The 27887-nt window shown below is 44.9% G+C and overlaps 1 protein-coding gene across 2 annotated transcripts in view; it reads right to left on the reverse strand.

The window, feature by feature from the left end:
- Positions 1-7386: 7386 nt before the first annotated feature.
- Positions 7387-27887, reverse strand: part of LOC143284778 (uncharacterized) — a 259607-nt gene continuing 239106 nt past the window's right edge. For both annotated transcript variants that reach the window (XM_076591773.1, XM_076591774.1), the window contains 5 exons: positions 25999-26124; positions 15124-15276; positions 13583-13711; positions 13043-13194; positions 7387-7860 (listed from right to left, as the gene is read on the reverse strand). In XM_076591773.1, coding sequence (XP_076447888.1) covers positions 7557-7860; positions 13043-13194; positions 13583-13711; positions 15124-15276; positions 25999-26124 — 864 coding nt within the window. In that variant the 3' untranslated portion in view covers positions 7387-7556. The remainder of the gene's footprint in view (positions 7861-13042; positions 13195-13582; positions 13712-15123; positions 15277-25998; positions 26125-27887) is intronic.

Genomic DNA, 27887 nt, shown 5'->3' on the forward strand with positions numbered 1-27887 from the left:
GAGGAAGCTGGAGTGATGGAGCATTAATTATGAACTTAAAAAATTTTTTTATTAGATTAATAGTTACGCATTAGCTGCATCAGCTGACCAAGTCCGTTCTGTGCACCTATGGCAAAAATAAAACTTGCACTCAAGTCCTTGCATGGATGTCTTGTCCAAGTGCAGTAAATGTTTGTTGCTTCAGTCATACACATTTGTATTCCATTGCCTTGTATTTGAACATGTTAACAAATGTAAATGCTTCACTTCCCTTCACTTCATTTGTCCCTTAGTGTGGGGTACCACAGATAACCTTCCTGGTTGACACCTTGACAATGTTAATACACGGCACATTTATTCACACCAGCTGTAGTTAATACTACACAACATTCTGCATGGAGTAAATTGTTAACATAAAAGTTATCAAAATATGAATACTGGGAATCAGTGCTGTGCACTCTTTTTTTCGTGTAGTGGAATATTTTAAGGGGTACTACTTGTTTCCAGTTCCATGGACCTTTCACTGACAGGTCACTATACCAGCCCGGGTGGCAATAAGTGCTGTGGAGTATGAGAACTTTCTAAAGTCATCCTTAGGCTGTGACAAGTGTATTTAGTTAGTGAAATTGTTTTTGTTTATTTGATCAGGCTTGTGGCCTCTTCATCTTTTTTGTTCCATTTCATTCACCCTAAAACAGAGTGTAATTATTCTGTTTGATGTGCATATTGTATGTGGTGTTTTCTGGACAAAAGATTGTCTTTGGTTTTCCATGAGAACTGATTGGTGCATATTCCTTCAGCTTCTGCCCCCTGTGAAAAGGACCAGCACTTACACAAGGTGGATGTTCTGAACTCTGCAGAGATGTTGTTTACTTTCCCTACCAATGGCACAGTATGGAAACTGCTGATGTGTCATTCACCAAATCTTTCATTTCTTCAGCCATCACCACACAGTGCAGGTGATGTCAAAAGCCAGCATCACTTATATGTACATGTGGAATTAATACATAATGGCAACAAAATAGTAGAGAAGTAATTTTACAATGTCAACAGAACAACAGATCCATAAACATCAAAACCAGTACACTCACACACCAGTCAAACATACACACATCAGCTGTGCACAAAAAGGCATGTCAGTTTTGCACACTCACATGCACAGTACACCCTTCACAAAACCTACCAAGTTCACAAATTTTGGCATGATTAATTTGATGTGATCATTCATGCATCATGAGAAAATGAAGCAGGAGCAGAGAAAACCTGAAAACTCCATTCTTTGGACCCAGACAGTCCAACACTGGCAAGAAGTTGTGCAATGTCTACATCAAGCAGTGTGGTTTTGTCACACACTCCAGACAACAATCTCCCTGCCACACTCCTGGGGGGACACTGCAGGTCCACTACCAACAGATAATGACAACTCCTTTGATGGTGTCACTGACAAGCAGCTGTGAAAAGAAATAGCTTTGTTCAAAAACAAATCTGGAAGTCTAAAAGGGAGGCAAGATAAAATGAAGACTCTAAGGGAGATTGGTTTCTCTGAAGACCTCTTACATTGTGGCACAGTGTAACATCCAAAGTCAGTGATTTTATATTCATGGCCAGGAGGGTGACCCCAGCTGCCAAGTCCAGGGAAAGTCTCCAACACATGCAAGAAACCACTTCCAAAGATCAGGAACACCCTCCCAGTAAAAGATCCACATATCAAAAGAAACCCCAGCTAAAAATCTGCAGAAGCAAATAGTGGACAGGAAAGAGAACTGAAGATAGAATGGTACTTATTTTCTTTTTTAAACAACCATCAAGTTTGGTCACCAGGCCACACACCAGAGGAGACCCTGCACTGCTGCTGAATCGCTTCAGTGGTGTTCAGTGGTGCCTATTCTGATTTACAGTACTTAAGACGCCACCTCCTAAAGCCCCCTACTGACAACAACAATGGCTTGGTCATGGAACCAGACTGAGCAAGCGTCTCCCCCATAGTGGAGACCGCCACCACATCCCTCAAACGGCAGTCCCCCATGCTTCTGCCAACAATGAAGACCTTGACAAGACTCACCCCAAGCGTGAAAGTGGAGAGGTATTGAAACTGAGGTCAACATGAGAGTAGGGCATGAAAGGCCACATAATCTGGGACTTTTTTTTTTTTATATATGGTGATGAAGGAGGAGGAGGAGGACAATGATAATGATGACGATGCTGCTATGGAGGTCCATTTAGGTTTGGGACTAGGTGACAAGGCTGTACTCTACACTTCCTGTCATAATGATATCCTGGTGTCAACCAGGCCCGAGAGATTCAGACACTTGTGGTGTTGGTTGGGAAATTATAGTAACACACCCAAGGACACACACATATTATGGATGATACCGACTGTGTGGTCCCAGTCTTCCCATTTAAGCCCACAGCACACTCAACTCTGGACAGGAGCTTGCCGCAGGCCGAAAACCTCCACCTCCACTGGGATTCCAACCTGCGTCCTCCCAGCCATCAGTCCATGGTGCTAACCACTTCAAGATGGCAGCTGGTCGCTTTCTTATTTTCTCTTGGAGTATTCTGTTAAGACAAAAGCATATAAGCTAACTACATAAAACTAAGGAGTTCTATAAAAATGATCAGATACTTTCAACAACAGAGTTACTCTTAGTTTCCTCCTTACACACATGGCGTTAACACAGTAATCTTTTATAGTTGTTTTGTTTTGTTTTTTGCTGTTAATAACCCAGCCAGCCAGACAGGGCTGACCTATGGCCATGTAATGACAAATGGCCATGTAATGACAGACGGCCATGTAATGACAGATGACCATGTAAAGACGGCCATGTAATCAGAAACTGTATGCATGTTTTCCCACTCCCTTCTGTCTATTCAGCCTGCTGAAACCAAAGAGGGGAAGTTGTTTTTTGTTTTTTTTTTACTTTTTAATTCAGATTTAACATTATAACATATGTGCATACATACATGAAGTGATAAGAAAAAATTCAAACAAACTAATGGTACAACAAAAAGAAACAACCAACAGAATAGCAAAAGTGTACCATTTCAATTTACAGAAGATAACAAAAATAACACACACAAACAGTTATAAAAGACAGGAACAACAAACAGACAACAGATAAAAAAGATGAAATGTTGGAAAAGTGTGGAGCATGGTGAGTTTACTTGTCACACCATAGTTTTGCACAGAGATGCAAGATACAAAATACAGCTATATCAATATCACAATTTCAGAATCTATGGAAAACATTTATTCCTGACTTTAATTTGTATTCAAACAGGGCTTCATAATGAAACCATCTGGCATTAAAGTCATTATAAACCAAGTCTGTCTGAGCTATATACTCCTAAATGGCATATTTATATTTCATTTTTACCACTAAAACATTGCAGAGCTATATTACAAAAAGTACATAGATCACTGTTCCTGCCATCTCTTTTAGTATAACTTTTGTTTCCAGACATCTGTATGATTCTTAGCTGAAACCATTTTATTTTTACATCAGGAATCATGCTTATGCAATAAACCAAAAAAACAAACAAAAAAAAGCAACAAAAACCAACAACAACAAGACAACGTCTTCCAATCAATTACAATTTATTACAACAGGAATCTTACTTTTGTATGAAGAAAAAAATTCTTCTAATCATCCATCAAGTTAAGCTTTCCACTCCATTTTGAAGAGCATCATTGTCTGTACTGTCTGTATTGTATGTACCGTAAGTCAAAATGCAGCTTGAAGCTTTGGGATATAGTCACCTGAATAACACAGATATATTCAGACATTAATCATTATTTTTTTTAGCTACATTCCTTTTTTGAATGTACTTTTTAATTGCTAATTTCTAACCCATAAATGTAATAAAATTTATATCAACATTTACGTTTGCACCATAATTCCCCATAAGAAATAAAGTGACCATTTTTAAGCAAAATGTGTGTAATACAGTGTATTCCTTTGTTGACCCATGTCCTACCCCTGATAAATTGTTTTCGTATCTGTATTGTAATCTTTGATTTTTATAAAACAGGTTCAACAGTGTTATTACAATTCCTATTATAGAAATATTGCTTGTATGCATTAAATACTTCTGTCCAAAATATATTTGACTTAGAAAAGAACAATGTAATTTCTGTCATACATGTATGCTACAGGAAAATTGGCCATTGCAACATTTTTCCATTCATGATACATTGTCCAAAGTTTCCTCATCCAAGTCAATTTTCATGAAACAGCAAAGGTTTTCAATCCTTTTTAATTCCAGTAATCCAAGACTACCATCTCTGATACTTTATGTCTAGTTTCTAAAATTTAATCTTTTTTATTTTATTTTGTTCCACAAATAACACTGATTTTGCGAAGTGTGAAAGAAATTGTCTGGTAGGTTAGGCAGCAACATTCACAACTGAATCAATTTTGACAAAATTGGTGATTTAAAAAACAGACACCCTACCAAGAGGTGTTAGTTGTCTTCTTATCCATACCTTATGTAAATGAATCACATCTGCTGATTTTTCTGAATAGTTTATATTATCACAATTTTGTGAATTATTTTGGAAGGAATAAAACAATTTGAAAGAACACTGCAGTTGAATTTATGAAATTAGAGGTCAGAGAAAATTATCACTTTATACTGTTTCAAGATGTGCATTCCAAAAACATTGTTTTAAAACTTAAAACTATTAAGACATGATTCTTTGAACGACAGAACATAAAAATTCTAAATCAAGACTTACACATTGTAGCAATTAAATCAGTATCCAAACAAAACACATTGGCAAATGATAAACCAAAAAACAGCTGTTTCAATAAAATGTTGAACTGATTTCTCTAGTCTATAATTAAAAAATGTTTGCAACACTTACAATTATATGTGAAAGACATGGATCCGTTCAAGAATGGCACTTTTTTTTTTTCAAAAAGCAATGTGAAAAAAATGCATGATTTCTGGACTTACAAAGCATGTTGATACTGAAACATGGATTATTCCTCAAAATATCCAGAAAACCATTCACACATTCTCATGCTTTTCAAGTTCAGTTTCATCTCGCTTTAAAAAGTATATGTCTGTGATTATGTTGATCAGGCAAAAACTACTTGATGGGATTGCCCATGTGTGTGCGTGTGCGTGTGCATGTGTGTGTGAGAGAGAGAAAGAAAGAGAGAGAGATAGAGAGTGAGTAAGTGTATGTGTGTGAGTGAGAGAAAGTGAGTGTTAATTTGTGTGCAAATGCGTGTGTGTGTGTGTGTGTGTGTGTGTGCGCGCGCGCGTGTGTGTGTGTGAGAGAGAAAGAAAGAGAGAGAGTTAGAGAGTGAGTGAGTGTATGTGTGTGAGTGAGAGAAAGTGAGTGTTAATTTGTGTGCAAAGGCGTGAGTGTGTGTGCGCGCGCATGTGCATTCATATTAGTATGAATGACATACACTGTTTGAACTTTTATTATTTCTAAATGATCTTTTGTACATCAGGATGCTCTACAACCATCTGCACATTCTCCTTCTATGAAGTATATCCTTCTGTGATCCAAGTTAAAAAAGAAATGAAAATACAATGTTAAAAAGCTTCACTGCCTCCACACAGGAAGACCTGTTGTGACACTAAACAACCCCAGCACAACAGCTGACCACACTGCTGATGTATCCCAACAGTTGCTTCCTACACACAGCTGTATTTACATCACTGACATAGATATACATCACTGACATAGACATCCAACCTCACTGCTTACAACCAGCATCTCTCCTCCCCTGAAATTATAACTCTTCCCATTTAGCCAGAGTTTAGAAGAAAAAAAAGTTGGAAGTTGGAAGCAGTCACGCTGGAGAAGTAAAATAAGGAGAAAAGTAGATGAGAGATAAAAGAAGGCTACACACACACATACAAAAAAAAGTTTGTGTTAACATCTGCATTGGTTCTGCATTTCTTCAGGTGTCTTTGGCATAGAGAACAGGAAGGAGACAATTCAACAAGCTGCATCAGCACATTTTCGCTTTTCTTTTTCTTTTTTTTGGGGAATTTGAGGTGATTCCATTTCAGTTTGGGTAGTATTTTTTACCTGTTTTCTATCACTGGAGAGAAAAAAAAAAGTTTCTCTAGCCTTTTGGAGGGCTAGCTGTTATCTTCCAGAACAAACATGCTTGTTTCATGCTGCAAAAAATGTCAGTTACTATTGACCACACTGTATGAGCCATCACCCTCAACTATCTTCTTTCTCTATTTCTTATGATTTGACAGACATGTTTGTAAAAATACTGCCCTTTATTATCTTTCATAACCAGAATCTTGTTGACAAAAAAAAAAAGAAGAAAAAAAAAGAAGTTTATGTATGACAATTCCTCATGTGTTAATGTACTTCCCTTCTCATCTTCAGCAATGATGAATGCATCATGTTCCACAAAAATATACACATTGAAAACAAGAAAACAAAAGATACCTTCATCATAACTTCACCCTTAAATGGTGACTAAGCCATGCAGTGGCTTCAAAGATCAGTTCTTCACTGACACTGTTAGTGCACAGTTCCTGTCTGAGGTCACATTGACAGGAGGTACCACTCCACGATGACAATACGTCCTGCTTTGTGAACACCAACACTGCTGAACACAATGGATAGAGGGCAGTGAGTCATTTCCAGTCATTCTATCCCTCCATGACAATCACTTTCCACAACTGTCCTTTGTTTTTCATCTTGCTAATCTGTATTGCAATCTATGGATGAGTCACTTTCAACACTGCTACTACCCACCTCATGGGCAGCAACAATACCATGGCGAATGTCCACCATCTCCACTTTTTCATCTGTCAACCACGATTTCATCTTTCTTTTCTATATATAAACCAGCAGCTTCATTTTTGTAACCACAACACACATTGTCAGTGTGGTGATACGTGATTCAGTGACCATAGAAGTTTTTCTTACACATCACAGTTTTTCAGGAAGCATCTTTCATTGGCTATCTCTTCATCACTCCCATCGCCTCTTTACACTGAAATGCTGCACTATAACTTGGACACTTCAGGTTCCAAACTTGACATCAAAATCCTTCACCACTGTTGCCATTCCCTGGCTGACCAACTGATATGAACACCCCCATCATGATGGGAATTCATTGCACATGTCACAATTTTTCAATGACCCAAGATGATGGGAATTCATTGCACATGTCACAATTTTTCAATGACCCTACATGATGGGAGGGAATTCATTGCACATGTCACAATTTTTCAATGACCCAACATGACAGGAAGTCACTGCCCATGTCATGATTTTTCAATGAAGCAACATGATGGGAATTAACTATCATGTCAAATGAAGACCCCCATCATGACAGAAATTAACTGCACATGTCACAATGCTTCGATGACCCAACATGACAGAAATTAACTGCACATGTCACAATGCTTCAATGACCCAACATGACAGAAATTCACTGCACATGTCACAATGCTTTGATGACCCAACATGACAGAAATTAACTGCACATGTCACAATGCTTCGATGACCCAACATGACAGAAATTCACTGCACATGTCACAATGCTTCGATGACCCAACATAACAGAAATTCACTGTTCATGTCACAATTTTTCAATGACACTGTCGTCATTGACCTCATCACCAGTGGTGGTCGGTGACTCGGTGACGCTGTCTTCACAGATGCTGTCTGAGGCCGTGAAACAGCTGTCAGCCTGACTGAGCTTGTCGCTGTTAGTGGCAGTGGTGGTGGTGGTGGTGGTGGTGGTGGTGGTGTTGTTGTTGTTGTTCATGGCGGTGTTGTTATCACTGCCGCTGCTGGCTGAGCTGGAGTTGGACTGGGACGACAGACGCTGCGACTCGTCCGGCAACTGGGCCAGCACCAGCTTGCTCAGCATGTTGGCCCACCTGTACAGTGTGGTGTACACATCACAACATGTCATGGACCACATGGTGTACACATCACAACATGTCATGAACCACATGGTGTACACATCACAACATGTCATGCACCACATGGTGTACACATCATAACATGTCATGGACCACATGGTGTACACATCACAACATGTCATGCACCACATGGTGTACACATCACATGTCATGAACCACATGGTGTACACATCACAACATGTCATGGTCCGCATGGTGTACACATCACAACACGTCATGGACCACATGGTGTACACATCACAACATGTCATGGACCACATGGTGTACACATCATAACATGTCATGGACCACATGGTGTACACATCATAACAAGTCATGAACCACATGGTGTACACATCACATGTCATGGACCACATGGTGTACACATCATAACATGTCATGGACCACATGGTGTACACATCATAACATGTCATGGACCACATGGTGTACACATCACAACATGTCATGGACCACATGGTGTACACATCACAACATGTCATGGACCACATGCTGTACACATCACAACACGTCATGGACTACAATTAACATATTCAGTGATTTAGTCTGTCAGGAGAAATGGTCCACCTTTCACCCCCCCTAATAAATTTTTCATATGTATTTTTTGGTGCTTTAGAGTGTATAGATCACGAAAAATCATGTTAACATCAAAAATCTTGGGACTCACTGTCCCTTCTGGCTTAATTTTGAAGGGTACCCATCTCAGGTGCCGCGGCTGCTTTTCGTTGGTCCAAAACCTTCCATAAGTTTGGTGATCACCTGTGTCATTGTTATTTGAGCTACAAGAATTTCCTTTATGTTTTTGTTGACAGTAATGCCTTCTGCACCATATGCAATGATCAGAACGACAATATATGCAATAACGTGACCGCAGTGAAGCTACGTGTGTACCCACCGTCTGTCACACCTTGCGAACTGTGAATTTGTCTAAATGTTTACAATAAACTGTCTCTCTAGAAAACTGTGCAACTTATTAGAAACAAAGTACACCACAGTTTCAAAGAACAGTCTCTTGTGATTCTTTTGAGCTAAGCCACATCACCATGGGCCTATTCTGCTGTCCTCTGCCACCATTTTATCTCCCCTACCCCCTATTTGGCTTCAACACCAATTTAATTCTTTACAAATTCATATTGGTCTATTTATTGAAAAAAACGTTTATGTGCACTTTCCAAGTGTGAGCACATGTGTGTGTGTGTGTGTGTGTGTGTGTGTGTTTTCTTTATGAAATGAAAGACTCTGTACTATAGTGAAAAATTACATGGGGAAAGTGTTTCAAGCGGTGCGGAACCACGAGGGTGAAGCATGAAAGTATTATTGTGACTTTTGAGCCATGTCGAATAAACGTTCTGACATTATTACCATTAACCCGGCAAAGAAGACGACATTGGACTACTACCCTGTGATCCATCACCCAGTCACCGAGTACAAGACAGTCCAGGAGAGAGGTTGGACAAGAGTACGTTATCACTACGTTTGATCTTGGGGTTTGTATGAAAGCCTACCCGATCATCTGGAACCAACCTGACCAGTACAAGAAGCATATTATTCTGATCAGTACATTCCACCTTGCCTGTGCATACCTCAAGATGCTTGGGAAAAAGCTGGATGGTTCTGGTTTCAGAGATATCCTTCTGGAGGCAGGCCTGATCTCTTCTGGTTCTCTGCAAGGGTTGCCGTCTGGCAAACATTATGAACGAGCATTGTTCTGCCATAACACAATGCTTGAGAGTCTAGAACGCTCGGTGCTGGAAAGATATCTTGAAATCAGAGATGAAGACACGTCATTTCCGACACTGTCAGAAGACAGCATGATCAAACTCCAGACAGCCTCAGGTTTCTTCTCAAAAGAGACGTTGACTGAGCTTCAGCAAGATGAAGCTATCGCCAGTTTTATGGTAGAGTACGAACAGTTCAGAGATAGAGTCAGAGAAGGAGCCTTTGGACCAACTGCACAATTTTGGTTGTCCTACATCGATCATGTATGGCTTGTCCTTGCGCTCCTTGAGACTGTCAAAATCAACGACTTCCTGCTCTACACGGCACAAACGATGTCCCAAATGCCAGACCTCTTCTTCAGTTTTGATGGACAAAACTACACACGCTACCTGACCTTCTTCTCAGTCTTCTGGGCAAACATTGACTTGTCACATCCTGGAGCCAAGGAGATGCTGCAGAGAAGCGCTTTCAGCGTGGCAAGGTCCTTCATTCCTGGCAATCGCTATGCAGTGGACAAGATCATGGAAGAAACGTTCATGAAGCACGCCAAAATCCAAGGAGGAGCTGACGGAGGTGGCGCTGGTCTCACGGGACTGCTGTCCAACCAGGAGGCCTACCACAGATGGGTCAGGACAACCCATGAGAGGTCAAAGTATCTTCATGCAACTCTCAACATGGTTGGCATGGCACAAGGTGATGAGGTTGGCAGTAGACATCGTGACTTGTGTCCTTCTGAGAGACTGAAGAGCGAAAGCAACGTCATGAAGAATCAGGATGTAATCAAAAGTTTCATCAACCCTTTCTGCGAGGAAGCCTCGGTCAAACTCATCGCCTTGTCATCTGGAGCATCTGTCCCAGCTGGCATTTAGCAAGATGTGTTGAGGGTAGAAAAAAAACTGATAAAGCCGCGAAGGAGGCGTTCATCACGCAGAGACTGATGGCAAATGACCATTTCTTTGAACCAGTCAAGCGGCTAAACCTGAAAACGATGGCATTGATGAACAAAACCGTCCACATGAAGACTACCAAGAAGAAGGTTGTGGAATACAAACAACAAGGGAACATTGCCTTTCAACTCCTTCTGAAGGCACAGGAAACAGGTGTTCAACTCGATCTGAAACAGTTGATGACATACCAACTTAGTCCTGTACCTTACAGTATTGCCACTGCTGACAATTTCCTTGCCAAGACCGACAAAGCAAAAGGGTTCAACTACCTCACCAAAGATATGGAAGATGCCGCTCTACCTCCCCATGATGCGACGCTGGTTGTGATTGATGGCAATGCAGTGTTTCACTGCTTGCAACAGCTTCCTTCCAATTTCAGGGAGATCCACCAGAAGATATTTGACATGCTGCCAAAGGGAACGGACGTGGTGTTCAGTACAGACATGTACAAAACGTACTCAATCAAAGCGATGGAAAGGAAAAGGAGAGGCACTGGCGATAAGATCATTGTGAAAGGAGAAAACACCAAGCATCCTTCAGACTGGAAGACGTTTCTGTCAAGCAAAGAAAATAAAAAAGCAGCTCACCCAAGTATTACTCGACGTTTGAAGCAAAGATGAGAATGCACCAAAATTCAAGGGACAGAAAAGTCATGTTGATATGTGAGGGAGAAACCTTCCTGCTGCAATCGGCAGATGAGCTGAAGACAACAAGGATGCCAATCGCAACGCTCAAATCCACACAAGAAGAGATGGATTCTAGAGTTGCCCTCTACTGTGTGTACGCTGAACGGAATGGCTACAGGTTCATCCGCGTCAAGAGTCCCTACTCGGACATGTTCTTCATTCTCCTGCACTTCGCTCTGCAGCTGAAGGATGTGGTGATTCTGTTCGACACAGGAATGGGGCACAAACAGTGGCTCATCAACGTCACTGACATCGCAAAAGCATACAGGCAACAGCACTGCACCGCCTTCCTGGCTCTTCATGCTTATACCGGCTGCGACACAAGTGCGTTCAAGGGCATTGGGAAAATAAAACCCATCAAAGTTCTTCAGCAGAATCCAAGATTTGTGGAAACAACTGCCCACCCTGGAGATACATGGGCCATCGCTGAAGAAGTCAAAGTCGATCTTGAGACCTTCACCTGTGTACGGCAGACATTGCTTCACCAGTGTCAATGACCTCCGACACCAGCTACTCAAGGAGAGATGTGGAGATGAGCCATTGAATGCAAACCACAACGTTGACATGGCAACCATGCCTCCGTACAAACAAACTCTTCAAGAGCACATCAAACGGAGCAACTATCAAGTTGCCATTTGGAAAAGGGCTCTCAAACCCATTTCTGATGTTCCAGCAGCAAGCGATGGACATGGATGGATCGACGTTGATGGCACCTGGGAACCAATGTGGTCCGCAGAAGACGTCATCCTGCCCGCGGATAGTATCAGAAGAGTCGCTTTCTACTTATGCCGAGGGAAGCGACTCAGAATGATGAGATGGGGGTAGGGGAGATAAACCGCTGACAGAGGACAGCACACACACACACACACACACACCTGTGCTCACACTTGGAAAGTGCACATAAACGTTTTTTTTCAATAAATAGACCAATATGAATTTGTAAAGAATTAAACTGGCGTTGAAGCCAAATAGGGGGTAGGGGAGATAAACCTGTGGCAGAGGACAGCAGAATAGGCCCATGGTGATGTGGCTTAGCTCAAAAGAATCACAAGAGACTGTTCTTTGAAACTGTGGTGTACTTTGTTTCTAATAAGTTGCACAGTTTTCTAGAGAGACAGTTTATTGCAAACATTTAAGCAAATTCACAGTTCGTAAGGTGTGACAGACGGTGGGTACACATGTAGCTTCATTGCGGTCACGTTATTGCATATATTGTCGTTCTGATTATTGCATATGGTGCATTACTGTCAACAAAAACATAAAGGAAATTCTTGTAGCTCAAATAATAAAGACATGGGTGATCACCAAACTTATGGAAGGTTTTGGACCGACGAAAAGCAGCCGCGGCACCTGAGATGGGTACCCTTCAAAATTAAGCCAGAAGAGACAGTGCGTCCCAAGATTTTTGATGTTAACATGATTTTTTGTGATCTATACACTCTAAAGCACCAAAAAATACATATGACAAATTTATTAGGGGGGAGTGAAAGGTGGACCATTTCTCCTGACCGAGTAATTGTCATAAGGTTAAGCAACAATGAAAGACTACAGACTATGTCAATGTCAGGAGGTCCAAGTAACATTGGAAAATGTGCTGTCTAGTGTATTCTGTTTAAGAAAAGAAAGTGCTAAAACATACACAAAAATGCTCTTTCTCTACCAAAAAACCAACATCCACTAACAGACAGATTCCTGATAGATAATGTTGTTTAAACATTTTCTCTCTTTTTTTCTTTCCAGCATACAACCAGCCTACACTGACTGAGAACCATGCACAGCATCACTGACTTTTTCAGGATCTTGTCATTGTCGGCCTGGAAGAGGATGCCCTTTGTGTTGATACTGTGGTGATAGACACGGAGTGTGTACGGCTTGCTGGGGTCTGCCAGTGACTCCACCTGGTAGCCTGGCAAGGGGAGGGAATTGTAAGCACTGACATCCTGCACACAAACCACCAGTGTTGATTCAACTGTGGGCGTATCACTGGTATGTGACATGATAAACAAAGAAAAACATAATGGACACACATACCATGGACACACACACACACACACACACAGACAACCGAACACCGGGTTTTAACACAGACTCACTTTGTTTACACAAGTGAGTCAAAAAAGGGTAGATCTATCACTGTAGCGACAGGCTCTCCCTGTGAAGAACAGACAGAATTTGACACAGAGAAATCTGCTGTGAAAAAAACCTACATAATACAACACAATGATACAATACAAACTGAAAGAAATACCAAGAAACAGTTAGTGTAAAAAAGAAATTCTGTTTGTGACAGACGACTGGGTGTCACACACATGGTGACAGTGTTCTGACCTGTCTTGCCTTGAAGAAGTACATGACAAAGTCCTCGTGCAAGGTGAACCAGCGTTTGTTCCATGTCTTGCCAGCATCGTCACTGATGGACAGGTACCCTGCCAGCAGGCCGGGGTCGTCTGCTTTCACCTGTAACCAGCACTGGCCTATAGATAATGCACCCAGTAAAGAAGCAAGCATCCACTGGTTTGTTTCCTATATACAGACCAGGTAGTCTGGGTGCTAGTCTTTTGAATGAAACAAAAAACTGAGGTCCATGTTAGCACATGTAAAATAACTCATGGCAACAAAAGGGCAAAATTATGTCCAAAACACACACTCTGTCAGTCAAACAAACACATCTGCAGACAAGAGAAAAAAACACACACACTCTGTCAGTCAAACAAACACATCTGCAGACAAGAGAAAAAAACACACACACTCTGTCAGTCAAACAAACACATCTGCAGACAAGAGAAAAAAACACACACACTCTGTCAGTCAAACAAACACATCTGCAGACAAGAGAAAAAAACACACACACTCTGTCAGTCAAACAAACACATCTGCAGACAAGAGAAAAAAACACACACACTCTGTCAGTCAAACAAACACATCTGCAGACAGAAAAAAACACACACACTCTGTCAGTCAAACAAACACATCTGCAGACAAGAGAAAAAAACACACACACTCTGTCAGTCAAACAAACACATCTGCAGACAAGAGAAAAAAACACACACACTCTGTCAGTCAAACAAACACATCTGCAGACAGAAAAAAACACGCACACTCTGTCAGTCAAACAAACACACTTGCAGGCAGAAAAAAACACACACACTCTGTCAGTCAAACAAACACACTTGCAGGCAGAAAAAAACACACACACTCTGTCAGTCAAACAAACACATTTGCAGACAGAAAAAAACACACACACTCTGTCAGTCAAACAAACACACTTGCAGGCAGAGAAAAACACACACACTCTGTCAGTCAAACAAACACATTTGCAGACAGAAAAAACCACACACACTCTGTCAGTCAAACAAACACACTTGCAGGCAGAGAAAAACACACACTCTGTCAGTTAAACAAACACATTTGCAGACAGAGAAAAACACACACACTCTGTCAGTCAAACAAAAACATTTGTAGACAGAGAAAAACACTGATGCTGCACTGTTGTGACACGCTCCCCTGGGGGGAGACACTGGAATTTCACACAGAGAAATCAGGTGTGACAAGAAATAGTAAATAGAATACAGTCTACTGCAGGTCCAGGCACAGGAAAAGATACCTCTATTTCTGTTGAGCTCAGGCAGAAGGGTTAAAATTGCTCAGAAACTCCGGGATCAAAGGGTTAATATTCAAGAGAAAGAAAAGTAAATGTCTCCTCTTTCACACACACTCACTCACTCTCACTCATATACTAACAAACGCTCTCTCTCTCCTCTCTCTCTCACATACACACACACACTCTCTCTCTCTCTCACATACTGTCATTCACATACACACACAGTCTCTAACACACACATACACTCTCACACACACATTCTGTGTACCTGTAGGATTCTACGTTTGCCAGTTCTGGCAGGTGACTGCACTGCTCCCTTGCCAGAGAAGACAATGGCATCATGACACTCCAGACACACCCGCTCCAGCCTGTTGTTCATGTACTCCAGGGGTGCTTTCTTGCAACAGTTTTTGCAGATCAGCTGGACAAGGAAGCAACAATAATGAAGATGATTAACATTGCAAAGTCTCAAAATAATGAGGAGGACTGCATTTAGAAAATATTTTGACCAGAAATAATTTTATGCCAGTAAAAAAATGTCAACAAAGACAACAAGGATCATCATCAATGCATAGTGTCTTCCAGTGTGAGGTATTTAGATCTTTTAAAAAATCATGAAAAACACTAGTGTTTTTCCTCAGTCTTGTGGCCATCTCCATCCACACATGGTCATACAATCACAGATGCAGGTATTCCTAATAAAAAGCAAAAAACACTGAAATAATACTAAAAAAAACAAACCAGGACAACTGCATTTTTCAGACTTTTACTCAATATTTTGTTCTTCCCACTTGACCTTGACCCTTGTGACCAATAAACAAGTGCACCTAATTGGTGTTGACCATTTCTGGCATATATCACAGAATAGCATAAAATCAAAAAAACCAAATCAATGATGAAAAAATGCACACTTTGTATCATTATGACATTAGCTGAAAAGTGATCAGCAGTTGTCACACTGAAGTCAACCAAATTTCTGTGCTCTTTTCCAGGGTTCCCAGGTGGTGGGCATGAAGCCAAAAAAGGACCTTTAAAGGACTTTATAAGGACCTCAAATCAGTTTAAAAGGACCTTTGCCGACATGACTTTACAGTACACCCCAATCTATTTGACATGCAGAACAGCAGACACTTACCTCTCATAAACGGAAGAACAGCTAATCCCATTTGACTGTCGTATTTAGTCTTTGCAATTCACGTCACTGTAGGTCTCTTTGGCTGAATGTAATTGTCACGAGGTTTTATTTCACAAGTATATAGATTATTGAGTTATCACTTTCACTGTGAACAGTGAGTCACGAACTATTGTAGACACATAATGATGAATCACTTTCATTCTTTTTACCGTCAGATCCACTACACTACTATTACACATTCTACTGTCACATCCACTACACTACTATTTACACATGTATTTTTCTTCAGTTCACACACTTCACAGTTTCTTAAGTTCCTCTTGTTTCTTTGCCAGTTGAATGGATAGACTGCTGGCTATGTCTTGTTTGTCCCTTGAAGACAGGCGAAGCTCATTGGACCTGTCCACCAATGTGAAGCTCCTCTGTTCCTGAGCTTTAAAACTCAGGTTGTCAGCTTCAACAGCGAGTTGCTTTGAATCATTTTCTGCTTTCTTTTTCTTCTTCTCCAGCTCCCCTATCTCTTGTTCAAGAGCCTTCAGCTTCAGTTGGTTCTGGGTTGTCTCCTTTTCCTGACGCTGTTCTTTCAGGTGTTCGTTGTATCTGCCCCATGCAGCACTTTCAGACACCAGGGGGGCTTGTCCAGCTTGACGTTCTGGATTCCACCAACATCACGGATGTGGTCTATCATGACCCGTCAGGCTTTGAGAGCTTTCTGGCTCAGATTGTCAGCAGAAGCTTCTTTATTGTAGGAAAATCCTCGTTCTACTGTGGCTTGCCCATGGGACAGCAGCAGCATGTTCTTAACGAAAGGCCTGAGGTTGGAGAACTGGGAGTGTTCTAGAGCCTGGCACCACCAGGTGTCCACCCTGTCTTTCTCACAGTTGAAGGAGCTGGCTGAGTGCGTGGCAGCAGTAGGCAGGAAGTTGGTGAACTCCTGAAGAATGGTGTCCGCCTTCACTTCAGTCACTCTGCCGCTGTCAATGGCATTCTTCAGAAGAAGACTCATTTTCCTTTGGCTCTCTTCTTTGTTGTTGAGCTTGGTAGGGTCCAGGCATGACATGTTTCTGGCCACTCCGTATTTTAGTGGGCACTTTTCTATCATTTTCCCTACTACTTTCATCAGAAAGCTTCGACACTGTCAAAGTCCCTGATTAGTCCCTCGGATACACCTGGCAGCTTCTTTGCCTTGTTGACGAGGCTTGTCGTCTTAAAGTCCAACTGCACTCTTGCTCGCAGATTGTTTGCATCCTCCAAGTCTATCTGAGTCAGTGGGGTATCAGTTAGCACATCCTCTTTGATGAACCTCTGCATGAGGTTCTTCAGCATGGTCTGGAGATCCGTGGCCATGAAAGGCATGAGGGGCTTGTCTGCCTGGTATTTCTTCAGGAATGGTTCAATGAGCCGAGCAACAGATGCAAAGAAAGATAGCTGGCTGGGCAGCAAGGGGTTGTTGACACCAGTTTTCACACATTCAAAACTGTTATTACGTGGCAGAGTGATCTTCTTGGTCAGCGCAGCTTTCACAAACAAATCTAAATTGGGCAACAGTTCAATGGCTCGCATTGCAGGCACAGCATTCTCCAGCCACCTGTGGCGACAGAACTTCAATGGAAGAGAGGATGCTTGGGTTGTGGCGTAGTAATCCTCAAGGCGAGCTGGACTGTCTTCAAAGAGCTTGTAGGATGCAGACAAAAAGTCTTCTATTTTCCACCCTGTGGCTTCACAACCGGTACAGAAGGCGTTGTGCAGAGTGTGAAGGCCACAGCTTCCCACATGCAGCAAGGAGACTCCATGGTTGTCTTTCATGTCACAGTTGATGGTGTTGTACACAGTCCAATTCACGTTGGGCCCATCCATGCCAAGCTGTAGCAAGTCTCTCTTGTTCAAATTGTACTTTGTGAAGACTGACTCAAACTTTGCAATCATGTCCTTTCCTGTGGCGTGGCCCAAAAACTCTGAAGTCAAATACCGTGTTTTCACAACAGAATCTTGCCAGATACGTATCATAAAGTCCATTTGCTTCATGTGGTTTTCCTTGTTCAAAGACTCGTCAAAGAGCAAAACGTATCCTAGTTCAGAGGAAGCCTTGACATTCTTTTGTAGCAGCTCAGAAAATCGGGGTTCAAGCCCAAATGTTGTCAGGTATCGGCATCTTGTTTCCCCACATTTAAAACTGGCAGCAATGTCACTGTCTGAGAACATAGATCTAAAAGGAGGAGTTTGTATTATACTCCATGTTTGGTGTTAAATATACTTACCATGTCAAACTGATGCAAACTAGGCCTATTGGTTTGCTCTGCTTGGCCAAATTTCGCGCGGCTAACGGTGAAAAGACGGGCCCACCGCTCTCAGCCAATCAAACGCCTCTAAAAACTATAAGCGCTTAATCATTCCGTGGCCATGAACAAAAATGCCCCATGAGAACCACGGCGGAGACGCGGGGACGGACGGGCGGGCATTCGAGTTTGACATGGTAAGTATATTTAACACCAAACATGGAGTATAATACAAACTCCTCCTTTTGGTGTCATATACTGTACCATGTCAAACTGATGCAGAATTTAAAGCAAATGGAGGAGGGCAACGCCTACTGGTTCATATGGGGAGCCCTTGTAACTGAGACGGCAGTGTTAGCCGCGACAAAGGAAATCCCCTTGGAACCGTCAGCCCTGGTCATACGGAAATTCCTGAGGTAGAAGTTGATGAAGGGATTCTCAGACGGCCAGAAGGCTGCCTCCAAGACATGCTGCGTTGGCACTGAGTGCTGGAAAGCAGCCGAAGTAGCTATGGCCCGCACTTCGTGTGCCCTGGGATGAAGACAGCTGATATCCCTGTGTGCATGAGAGTAGGCTCTACGAATGACTTGGGAAACCTGGCGGGAAATGGTGCCTGCAGCAATGTCTTTCTTGTAATTCTCATTGAGGGAGATGAGCAGACACCTCTGAGAAGAACGCCTATGGCGAGACCTATCCCAATAATATTTGAGACACCGAACAGGACGGGTGCCTATCCTCATCATCTTGGGCAAGAATATCAGACAAAGGTCTGACCCTCGGAGAGGGGGAAGGAACCTCAGGGTCTTGGTTCTTAGCCAGAAACTCTGGAAGGAAACGAATAGTGATGGAACCATCTCTGTGGAAGGCCAGATCTTGTGGCATTCCACTAAGCCCATGCAGCTCACTTCTACGACTGCCTGTGGGCAGCCACAGAAGGAAAGTGGTCTTGAGGGTGAGGAGTCAAAAGGAATAGTCCCCAATGGAAGGAAGGGCTGTTTTCAAATGAAATCCAGCACCAGGAACAAGTCCCAGAGGGGCACTCTTCTGGGGTCTCTAGCTTCCTTCAGAGGGGCACCCCTAGCCACCTCTCTGAGCAGGCAATCCGCTTCAAAGGCGGAACCACCTAGCTGTTTGCATTGTGGTACAGAAGGCAGACCTGTACCCTCGCACAGAACTAGCAGACAGGATGAACCGAGGAGCAGAGAGCCAGAAAGTTGGCCAGCTGCATGCTCGTAAGGTTCGTAGGGGTAATGCCCTGAGCTGTACACCACCGCAACCATATCTTCCCGCGAAAGTCATACAAAGTCTCCGTTCCCTGCCTCCTTGCTCTGGTGACTATGGAGAGGAGGTCAGAGGAGGCAGACCCCTGGGTCAGCACAGCCGACACAGAGGCCGACCGAGGGGTCGAGGACTTCAGTGGTGATGCTGACAGTTCCGACCGCACAGCAGCCATGCGTGCTGGTGGAGCAGTTGAGGATTGGAATGCGGAGTGCCCGAGCGAGGCTGCCTCAGCAGATGAGATTTGGTTTCAAGTTCCAGGGGTGGGAACATGTGTCAGGGACTGAAGGTCCGGAAACCAGGTCTGGGCTGTCCATTTCGGCGCAATGAGGATCAGCTGCGGGTGTTCCAATCTGTCTTTCCGTATCACCTTGGACAGAAATGGAAAGGGAAGAAGCTCGGAGGCAATCAGACTGCTCCAATCTAGAGAGAGAGCATCCACTGCCCACGCTTCTGGGTCGGCAACCGAAGACACGGAAGTGGGAAGTCTCTTGTTGAACAAGGTCCACCATCGGCCAAAACCACTGTTCCCACACCCCCTGAAGGCTGTCCTTGTCCAGGGTGCACTCTGTGCGCATGACACTCTTGGACCTGCTAAGAGCATCTGCCAAGAAGTTGGTTTTTCCTGCTCAGTGTCTCGCTGAAAGTGCAATGCCCTTGCTGTGGCACCAAACGGAGGAGAGCCTCAGTCCGCATTGAGAGGTCTGCCGAGTGCGCTCCCCCCATTTGTTCACATAACATGCGACCGTCGTCTTGTCCGTGAACAAGCGGATGGTCTTGCCAGTGGCCTCCCCCATGAAGTGCAGGAGAGTCCTGCGAACTGCCTCCAGAACATAGATGTGGCATAGGCGCTCCTCCGGGGACCAAGTCCCTGCTGCATAGAGTGAGTCCATGTGGTCTCCCCAGCCCAGGGAGGAGGCGTCTGTGAAGAGTGCCACCTGAAGAGTAGGTGGGGCTAAGGGCATCCCCTGTGTCCAAAGGGGGTGATTAACCACTCTGATCTCACCTCGAGGAAACACTCGCCCAGACATATCTGGGTATCCCATGGCTGAGTGCTCTGGGACCGGCGTAACCTCAGTGCCCTCTGGAGAGGGCGCTTGAGAACCCTGTCCAGGGGAATGAGAGGTGCCGTGGACTCCATCATGCCCAAGAGGGAAGAAAGTGTCTGCACTGTATCTTGGGAGGAGTGGCGCCAGTGGCTGAGGAGGCCTGCCAGACGGTCCCAGTGATCTGGCGCCAGAGAGACTATCATAGACCGCATGTCGAATCTCATCCCTAAGAAGTCGAAGGACTGACATGGGGACAGATCGCATATCTGCTGGTCCATGAGGAAGCCCAGTTGGGAGCAAAGGTCTAGAAGTCTGGCCGTATGACTCAGGCACAGGGCCTGCGACTGGGCCAGGATAAGCAAGTCGTCCAGGTACTCACAGAGACAAATGGATTCCGAGCGGACGATGGACACCAATTCCCGCACCACCTTGGTAGACAGGAAAGGGGCAAGGGACAGACCAAATGGGAGGGCCGGGAACTGGAACCCCTTGTCCCTCCACACGAACCTCAGGTACCGACGGGATGCCGAATGGATGAGTATATGAAAATAAGCATCTTCCAGATCGACAGAGGTAGGCCAATCACCTTGTTGGATGGTCTCCCGAATCTGTGCCTGTGTGTCCATCTTGAATTTGATTTTGGGGAGGAATTTGTTGAGGGGGGACAAGTTCAAAACTGGTCTCCACCCTCCCGAGACCTTTGGAATCACCAACAACTAGCCGTAAAAACCGGGGCCCGGGTCCGAGAGTTGAGATATAGCCCCATGAGGAGTGGGTGCGATATCTCTTTTTCTAGGACGCTCTCCTGCTCCGTCGAGCTGGGCACCTAAGGAGGAGGAGTGGATCTTTAGAGGGGGGAGATCCTCCACCCAAGACAGCATGTACCCCGACTCTAGCACCGACATAATCCCGTCGTTGAGTCCCAGAGCACACCACTGATGTGCATGCCGGGACAAGTTTCCTACTTGGAGGGGCTGAACGACTGGCGGTGCTGAATCGGGGCCCAGTCATTGGGGGTGCTGCCTTCTGGCCTTGGGCATGGCCGGTCGGCTTGGACAGACCTAAGGTGGTTTATTCCTCTGCCACTGATTCGGCACACGCTGCCTTGACAGGCGGCGTGGTATATGGAGGGGCCCTGGTGGCCAGTCTCTTCAATGGCATAGAACCCTGGAGCCCATGAGAGGTGTGGGCCAAATATGAGGCCACCTCCCTGTTTGTCTCTGCCCTGTGGCTGACAAAATGGGGCGGGAACTGGCCGAAGAGGGAGTGCTGCTGTGCTGGGATGGACCGCAGGGCAGCCCTCTCCTCCACAGGAATGTTAGAGAGGCTGAAAATGGCATCACGCCGCGCTAGCACAGTATTGAAGTGAAGGCTGGTAGCTGTGTCTGCAGCTGCCGTGAGACCAGATGCTACCCTATTGCCAAAAGCGTGTAACCTCTGGTCGGTGAAGAGGCCCGGCGGGACAGAGGAAGGAGACCCCTTGTCCTGATTAACTGGACACTGTTCCCACAGCTCATTGGCCCTGTGAAGGAACGTGTCGAAGGTGTACGCCGTGGAAACCTCGAGGGGGCAGCAGCGGGCCAATTTGTCCCACTCTGCTAACGTTTTAAAGGATAGGTTAGCTGAAGTGGGGAAGGTGGTGCGCTGTGAGACCAACATCCTGTCCTGTGCGGAGGGCTCTGCTCCGCTGTAGGCAGGGTGGTCCTGTGTGTACCAGGACCACAACCCTCCCTTGGAGGAATCTTTAAGAAACTTTCCCGGGGAAAAGGCGCCCGGGGCAGAGAGGGACTCCCTGCCTGGAGGAGGGATGGAAGCAGCACCCCTGACAGTGCGGGCTGACTTAATAAGCCATACCTGCACCATTTCTGGCACTCTGAGTTGCCTTGTGGTTCTGGAGTTAGAGTCACATGGCGTAAGGAGGGTCAAGGGTAACAAAGTAGCCTGAGGGACTGATTCGGCATACGTGGCCCTATTGGGGAGGGTCAGTTCGAGCTCGGCAAAGTCCGAGTTTGGTTCAGGCTGGTCCCTAGGGAGGCACGGGCTCAATCTGTCCCCCCTGGGATGTGGGCGAAGAGTGCTCATCTGCTTGTTCGTCCTCATCCGAAGACAGGGGCTCCCACTCTTGTTCGCAGTCCATCCCCTGCTGGGTGCCATCCCAAGTGGATGTACCCACTGGGGCGTCCTGTGAGCTGTGGTCAGCCCAGCGGGATGAGCTGGGACGATCCCGAGCCGGGACCATGGCCGCCACTGTTATGTCCTTGACACCTGAAGCGGGTGGGGAGCGTGTGGACCGTAGGTCCAACCATGCTTGGGATGGTGGGTGCCACGCCTTTTCAGAGAGGGCGTCCCTGGATGCAAGAGTGACCCACGAGTGCTGTGTGGGGACAAACACCCACTCATCTCACTGTAGGACCGAGGGCTGGGCAGGTGGGGACTGCCGGCTCCGCCGGGCCGAGTAGGGCCCCTGAGCAGCCGTCGGTCCTGACAAGGAGGCCGTTGTGACCGTGGTGGTCACCTGTGGGTTGACAGAGGCCCGACTTGTGGACAGAGTGGCAATATTGGTCGAGGAGCTCGACCTGACCGACAAGAAGTCGATCCCACTTGTCGGGGCTGTGTGTGTCACCCTGTGAGATGTGCTGGGTTGGGTCCGGTGGGGAGCAGACAAGGGGCTGGTCCTTGGTGCTCCCGGCAACCCAGTGTGCACCCTAGATGCGCCCCAGTACGGGTAGAATGGGGGTAACTACCCGTGGGCACCAGCCATACTGTGACCCAAACCCCAAGGGTCACTGGTGCATTGACCTCCATGAAGGGAACAACCTGGCCAAGTCGGAGGGAGGTCAGGTCCGACTTGGGTGTCAGTCCCGCCCGAAGACGAGCGGGCTGACTGCCCGGAACCGCCTGACACGCACGGGCCTCCCCCAGCAGGGGAGACCGGCCGGATAGCGGGAAGACCTGCAGAGCAGGTTGCCACGCGCCCCGAATCCCCTCCCGTGGGGAGACTGGGGTGGCTTGGCCCGGGGTGGGCAAAGTAGAGATCCCCCCCCGGAACCAAATTTTTCTCCCCCCCCAAAAGGAGGTGGGGGAGGGGGGTCGACAGAGAAGGGAGGAGGGGGAACAACAATGGGGCACGCGAGGGCCATCTCCGAGTGGGGACCCGGGTAATGGCCGGGCGCGGCCTCCCCTCGGGAGTCCGCGCCTAGCTGCGAGTCCCCACAGCACGGAGATGACTTGCCATTCACCCTTCTCCCTGCCTCGCGCTGGGACACCTCGGGAGGCGACGCTCGTACCTCTTTCCCCCCGGTCCCCTTCATGACCGTTTTACTGGTACGAACGTCGCCTCCGCGATCAGCGTCTAACGACGCATCGCCGCGGTCCGTATCGGGAGGAATCATGAGCTCCGGGCCTGGGAGAGTCTCTTACCGAGTCTCAATCCCAGCGTCATGATTCCCTGCCTTCGTGGTATGGCACACGAGGCATGGAACCTGCGCTTAGGCACCCAGCGAAAATCCGACCCCCAACAGAGAAAGGAAAGACAGGATCGACTTAGAGGCAGAAAAAATCGAACGAATCGAGGGTGCCGAGTCGAATCGAGTACACAGAATGTAAGAATACAATAAACACAAGCCGCATGCAACAAAATAAGGCCAAAAGGATACGCTGAACAGCCGAAAAAAGCGTAAGACGAGACAGAGCGTAAACCTGACAAGATGGCGTGGAGAGCCTTGGCCAAAGGAATGATTAAGCGCTTATAGTTTTTAGAGGCGTTTGATTGGCTGAGAGCGGTGGGCCCGTCTTTTCACCGTTAGCCGCGCGAAATTTGGCCAAGCAGAGCAAACCAATAGGCCTAGTTTGCATCAGTTTGACATGGTACAGTATATGACACCAAACAATTCTCCGCTCTGCTCTGATGATCTGTAACTGTAGTGGGAGTCCACAACTTTCATTGCCCACAACACTTCAGCCTTCAACCGACCACTGTCAAGATCAAAACTAGACCTAGGCCTAGTACTAGTAGTAGATGTCTGTGGTTGGACTTGTACTGACACACCTTCATTGCTGGCAGTGGCACGACTAGTGCTGCTAGTTGAACTGGAAGTGACTGTGCTTGTACTCTTTGTTGAAAAGAAATCAGTCATGTTACATCTGGTGACCGTGTCTGCCTTGAATTTTCGTTCATTTTTCACATGTCTGTCGGTCTTGGCATGTTGTTTAAGGACACTCTCTCCCATTGATGCAATTTTCAATGAAACTCCACAAAAAAGGCAGCGAGCAGAATGCTTGTCCTCAGTATTCCTTCTCACCCACTCACAATAAACTTTTTCAGATAACCATGTATCCTGAAATGAACATTTCCCTGGCATTTTGAACGTTTAGCTTGAAAACACTTTCCAAACTAGGCCTCGATCCCAATTAACTAGCAATGTAAGGAAAATAGGAGGGAGGAGGAGAAAAGGCGGGAAAAGGTATCTATCTGTAACATGCTGCTCAAGAATGCAGCATATAGCTGTTCTCCAAGGCTGTTTGTTATGTTTGTATGTTCGCAAACCGTGGTGTTATGTACCTACATTTATTTGGGTAATGTTTTTTCATCTTTATTGCCTCACTCTTTTAATTAATTTCTATACAGGGAACCTTTTAACATAGATCGTTTGACCAAAAATATCGAGTCAGCTATATGCCGCGAACATTAGCACCGCCTCTGCTCTTGGCAACCCATGACGTCAAAAATTTTTTTTAAAAGCTGGCTAGGCCTAAGCAAAGCAGCAGCAGCAGGCGTGACTCACAGCCACTGTACCACGCTTCGCATCTGCCACCGAGCAGAAAGCGCACAACTGTTAGGGCCTAGGCCAAAAGGCTGTATCCTCCTACAGTAAGTACTGAGTTTCAGACGATCGCGTCGGCATCTTTCAACGCGCTTTGCAACTTGCGGTTTTGGTGTCAAAGGTGTTTCAGTTTCGTTCTCAAGTCTCTTTCTCTTCATAAAATAGGACTTAATAGTACCTTTCAAAAATTAAAAGGACCTCCTGATGAGTTAAAAGGACCAACTTGCTGAATCAAAGCACTTAAAAGGCCTTTTGACCAAAATCCAATTACTAAGGACTTAAAAGGACTTGAAAGGACCCTACGAACCTTGTTTTCCATTCTGTAGACTGCAGATCGTACAACTGATTCTGACATGTGCTAAGCCAACAGATCAGTGAGCATGATGTTGATTCCATTTAAATGAAGGTAATCCACCCTGCACTTCTGTCAGATAGTACCACTGGTGGTCTCCAAAGGTTTGAGACAAGTGTCATGTATGTGTGCTTGTGTGTATTGTGTCAGTTTGGGTGACTCTCTGTCAGGGTATGGTTGTTTACATGTAGACATGTTCTCTGCACACCCTGACCATCTAATGTCCTCACCTTGCCACACGCCCGGCAGTGGTGACGCCGACGAAACGTGGTGAAAGCCATCTCACAGATCATGCACATGGTGACGGCATCATCAGGGATCCAGCGAGGGGCCTGCTTGCCAGGTGTGCTTTCTTGCTGTTACAGGAAAGTTTCAAGTGTTCAAACTGTGCATTTTGTGTCTGTTGTGGTCAAGTTTATTACCAATATGCTTCATACCTCAACATATATATACTTGTTGCCACCAGAACTACACTACAGAACTTTTAAATTGAATCAAGAGCTCAGTATCCCACGTTAATTCACCTTAAAAATTCTTAACAGTCGTGTGTGTGTGTGTGTGTGTGTGTGTGTGTGTGTTTGTGTGAAAAAGCGTACCTAACAGGCTGCACTTTTAATTTTTTTTTAAACGAACTATAACTAATTGTATCAAGCTGAAAATTTGACAATGTGCAGAATGAATGTGCAATGTTAATATTGGTGTCTTTCAACATATTTACAATAATTGTTAATCATAAAATTTTAAGTGGATATAAGCAATATTTTATATGAATGTATAATATATTTATTGCTGCTTTTTCATTAAGTTGTGTTTAATGTTTTCATGTTGTATGAATGTGTTAAATGTTTATTGCTACTTTTTCATTAACCTTTTGACTGCGCTGTTGACGTACGGCGTACGTCATGAAATGTCGCTCACCAATGCTGTATTGACGTGCGCTGTACATCATGTTACAACATTCTATGTTTCGAGTCCCACATTACAGAAAATACAGTCTGCTAACCATTAAATTAGCTCCCCTGAGAGCTCTTTATCTCCTGAGTTCCATAAGCTAAAATTATTCATTGGATTGTCATATTTATGGCGAAAGTTTTGCAAGTTTGTACGAAGCTCAAGTTGTGTATGCAAAGCCATGGCTGAACGCAGACAAACCCCAACATTTGCACTTGTATTGAAAGAATTCTTTCGCGATGCAAACAGTAGAGATGAAGATTGTGGACTGAATGAGACAGAACTGCGTGAAGTTGATGCCGAAGACGCTGATTTTGACAGTGGAGGGGGGTGGGAGGTGGAGTTGCTTGATGAAACTGAAGACAGACAAGCTCAGCTGATTCAAGATGCAGGTGGGTGTTTTCGAGGTTTGTCAGTTTACTATTTGTTTTCTTTTTGCTGTAACAATGAATATGACTGCATTGTGTGTGTTTTGAATGTGTTAGCTGTGGTAAGTGGCTTCGTCAGTCACTGATCAGTGTGTGTGAGTGAGAGAGAGTCAGTCACGTGGGTACTGTGTCTGACCATCACAGCCCAGGGGGGCGTGGCTTGCTGGCTGGCTCATTGTTGATGACAGCGTGTGTCGCTCGCCTGCAGCTTTCTGTGTGTTCGTTCCTGAGTGTGTATTGGTTTGTTGTTGTTGTTGTTATTGTTGTTGTTGTGTGTGTGTGTGAGTGAGAGAGAGAGAGAGAGAGTTTTATAAAACTGAAATCAGAGAATGATATACAGAACTGTATGCCTAAATTACTCTGTAAATGCAACACTTGTAGAAGTGTGTGTGTGTGTGTGTGTGTGTGTGAGTGTGTGTGATATGTTGTCATTTTGTTTTGTATGAGAAACAGAGAATGAAGGGGGTGTGGCATACCATGAACCAGTTTCAGTGTGTGTGTGTTTTGGGGGTTTTGGGTAGGAGGTGGGGTAGGTATGTGTGTGTTTGTATTTCAACTTCTGAAAACAATCAGAAATAAAATGGTACCATTTCATGATCTTTTTATATGTAAAAAACAAAAAACAAACCCAAAACCCAACAAACTTAGTCTTTTATGCAATGTGTTTCAGGTATGCAGCATGGTGATGATCATGATGTTCATCCTGGACCATCTGGAGTTGACAACTTGCCACAAACCTA

This window comes from Babylonia areolata, chromosome 8, assembly GCF_041734735.1.
Source record: "Babylonia areolata isolate BAREFJ2019XMU chromosome 8, ASM4173473v1, whole genome shotgun sequence".
NCBI lineage: Eukaryota > Metazoa > Mollusca > Gastropoda > Neogastropoda > Buccinidae > Babylonia > Babylonia areolata.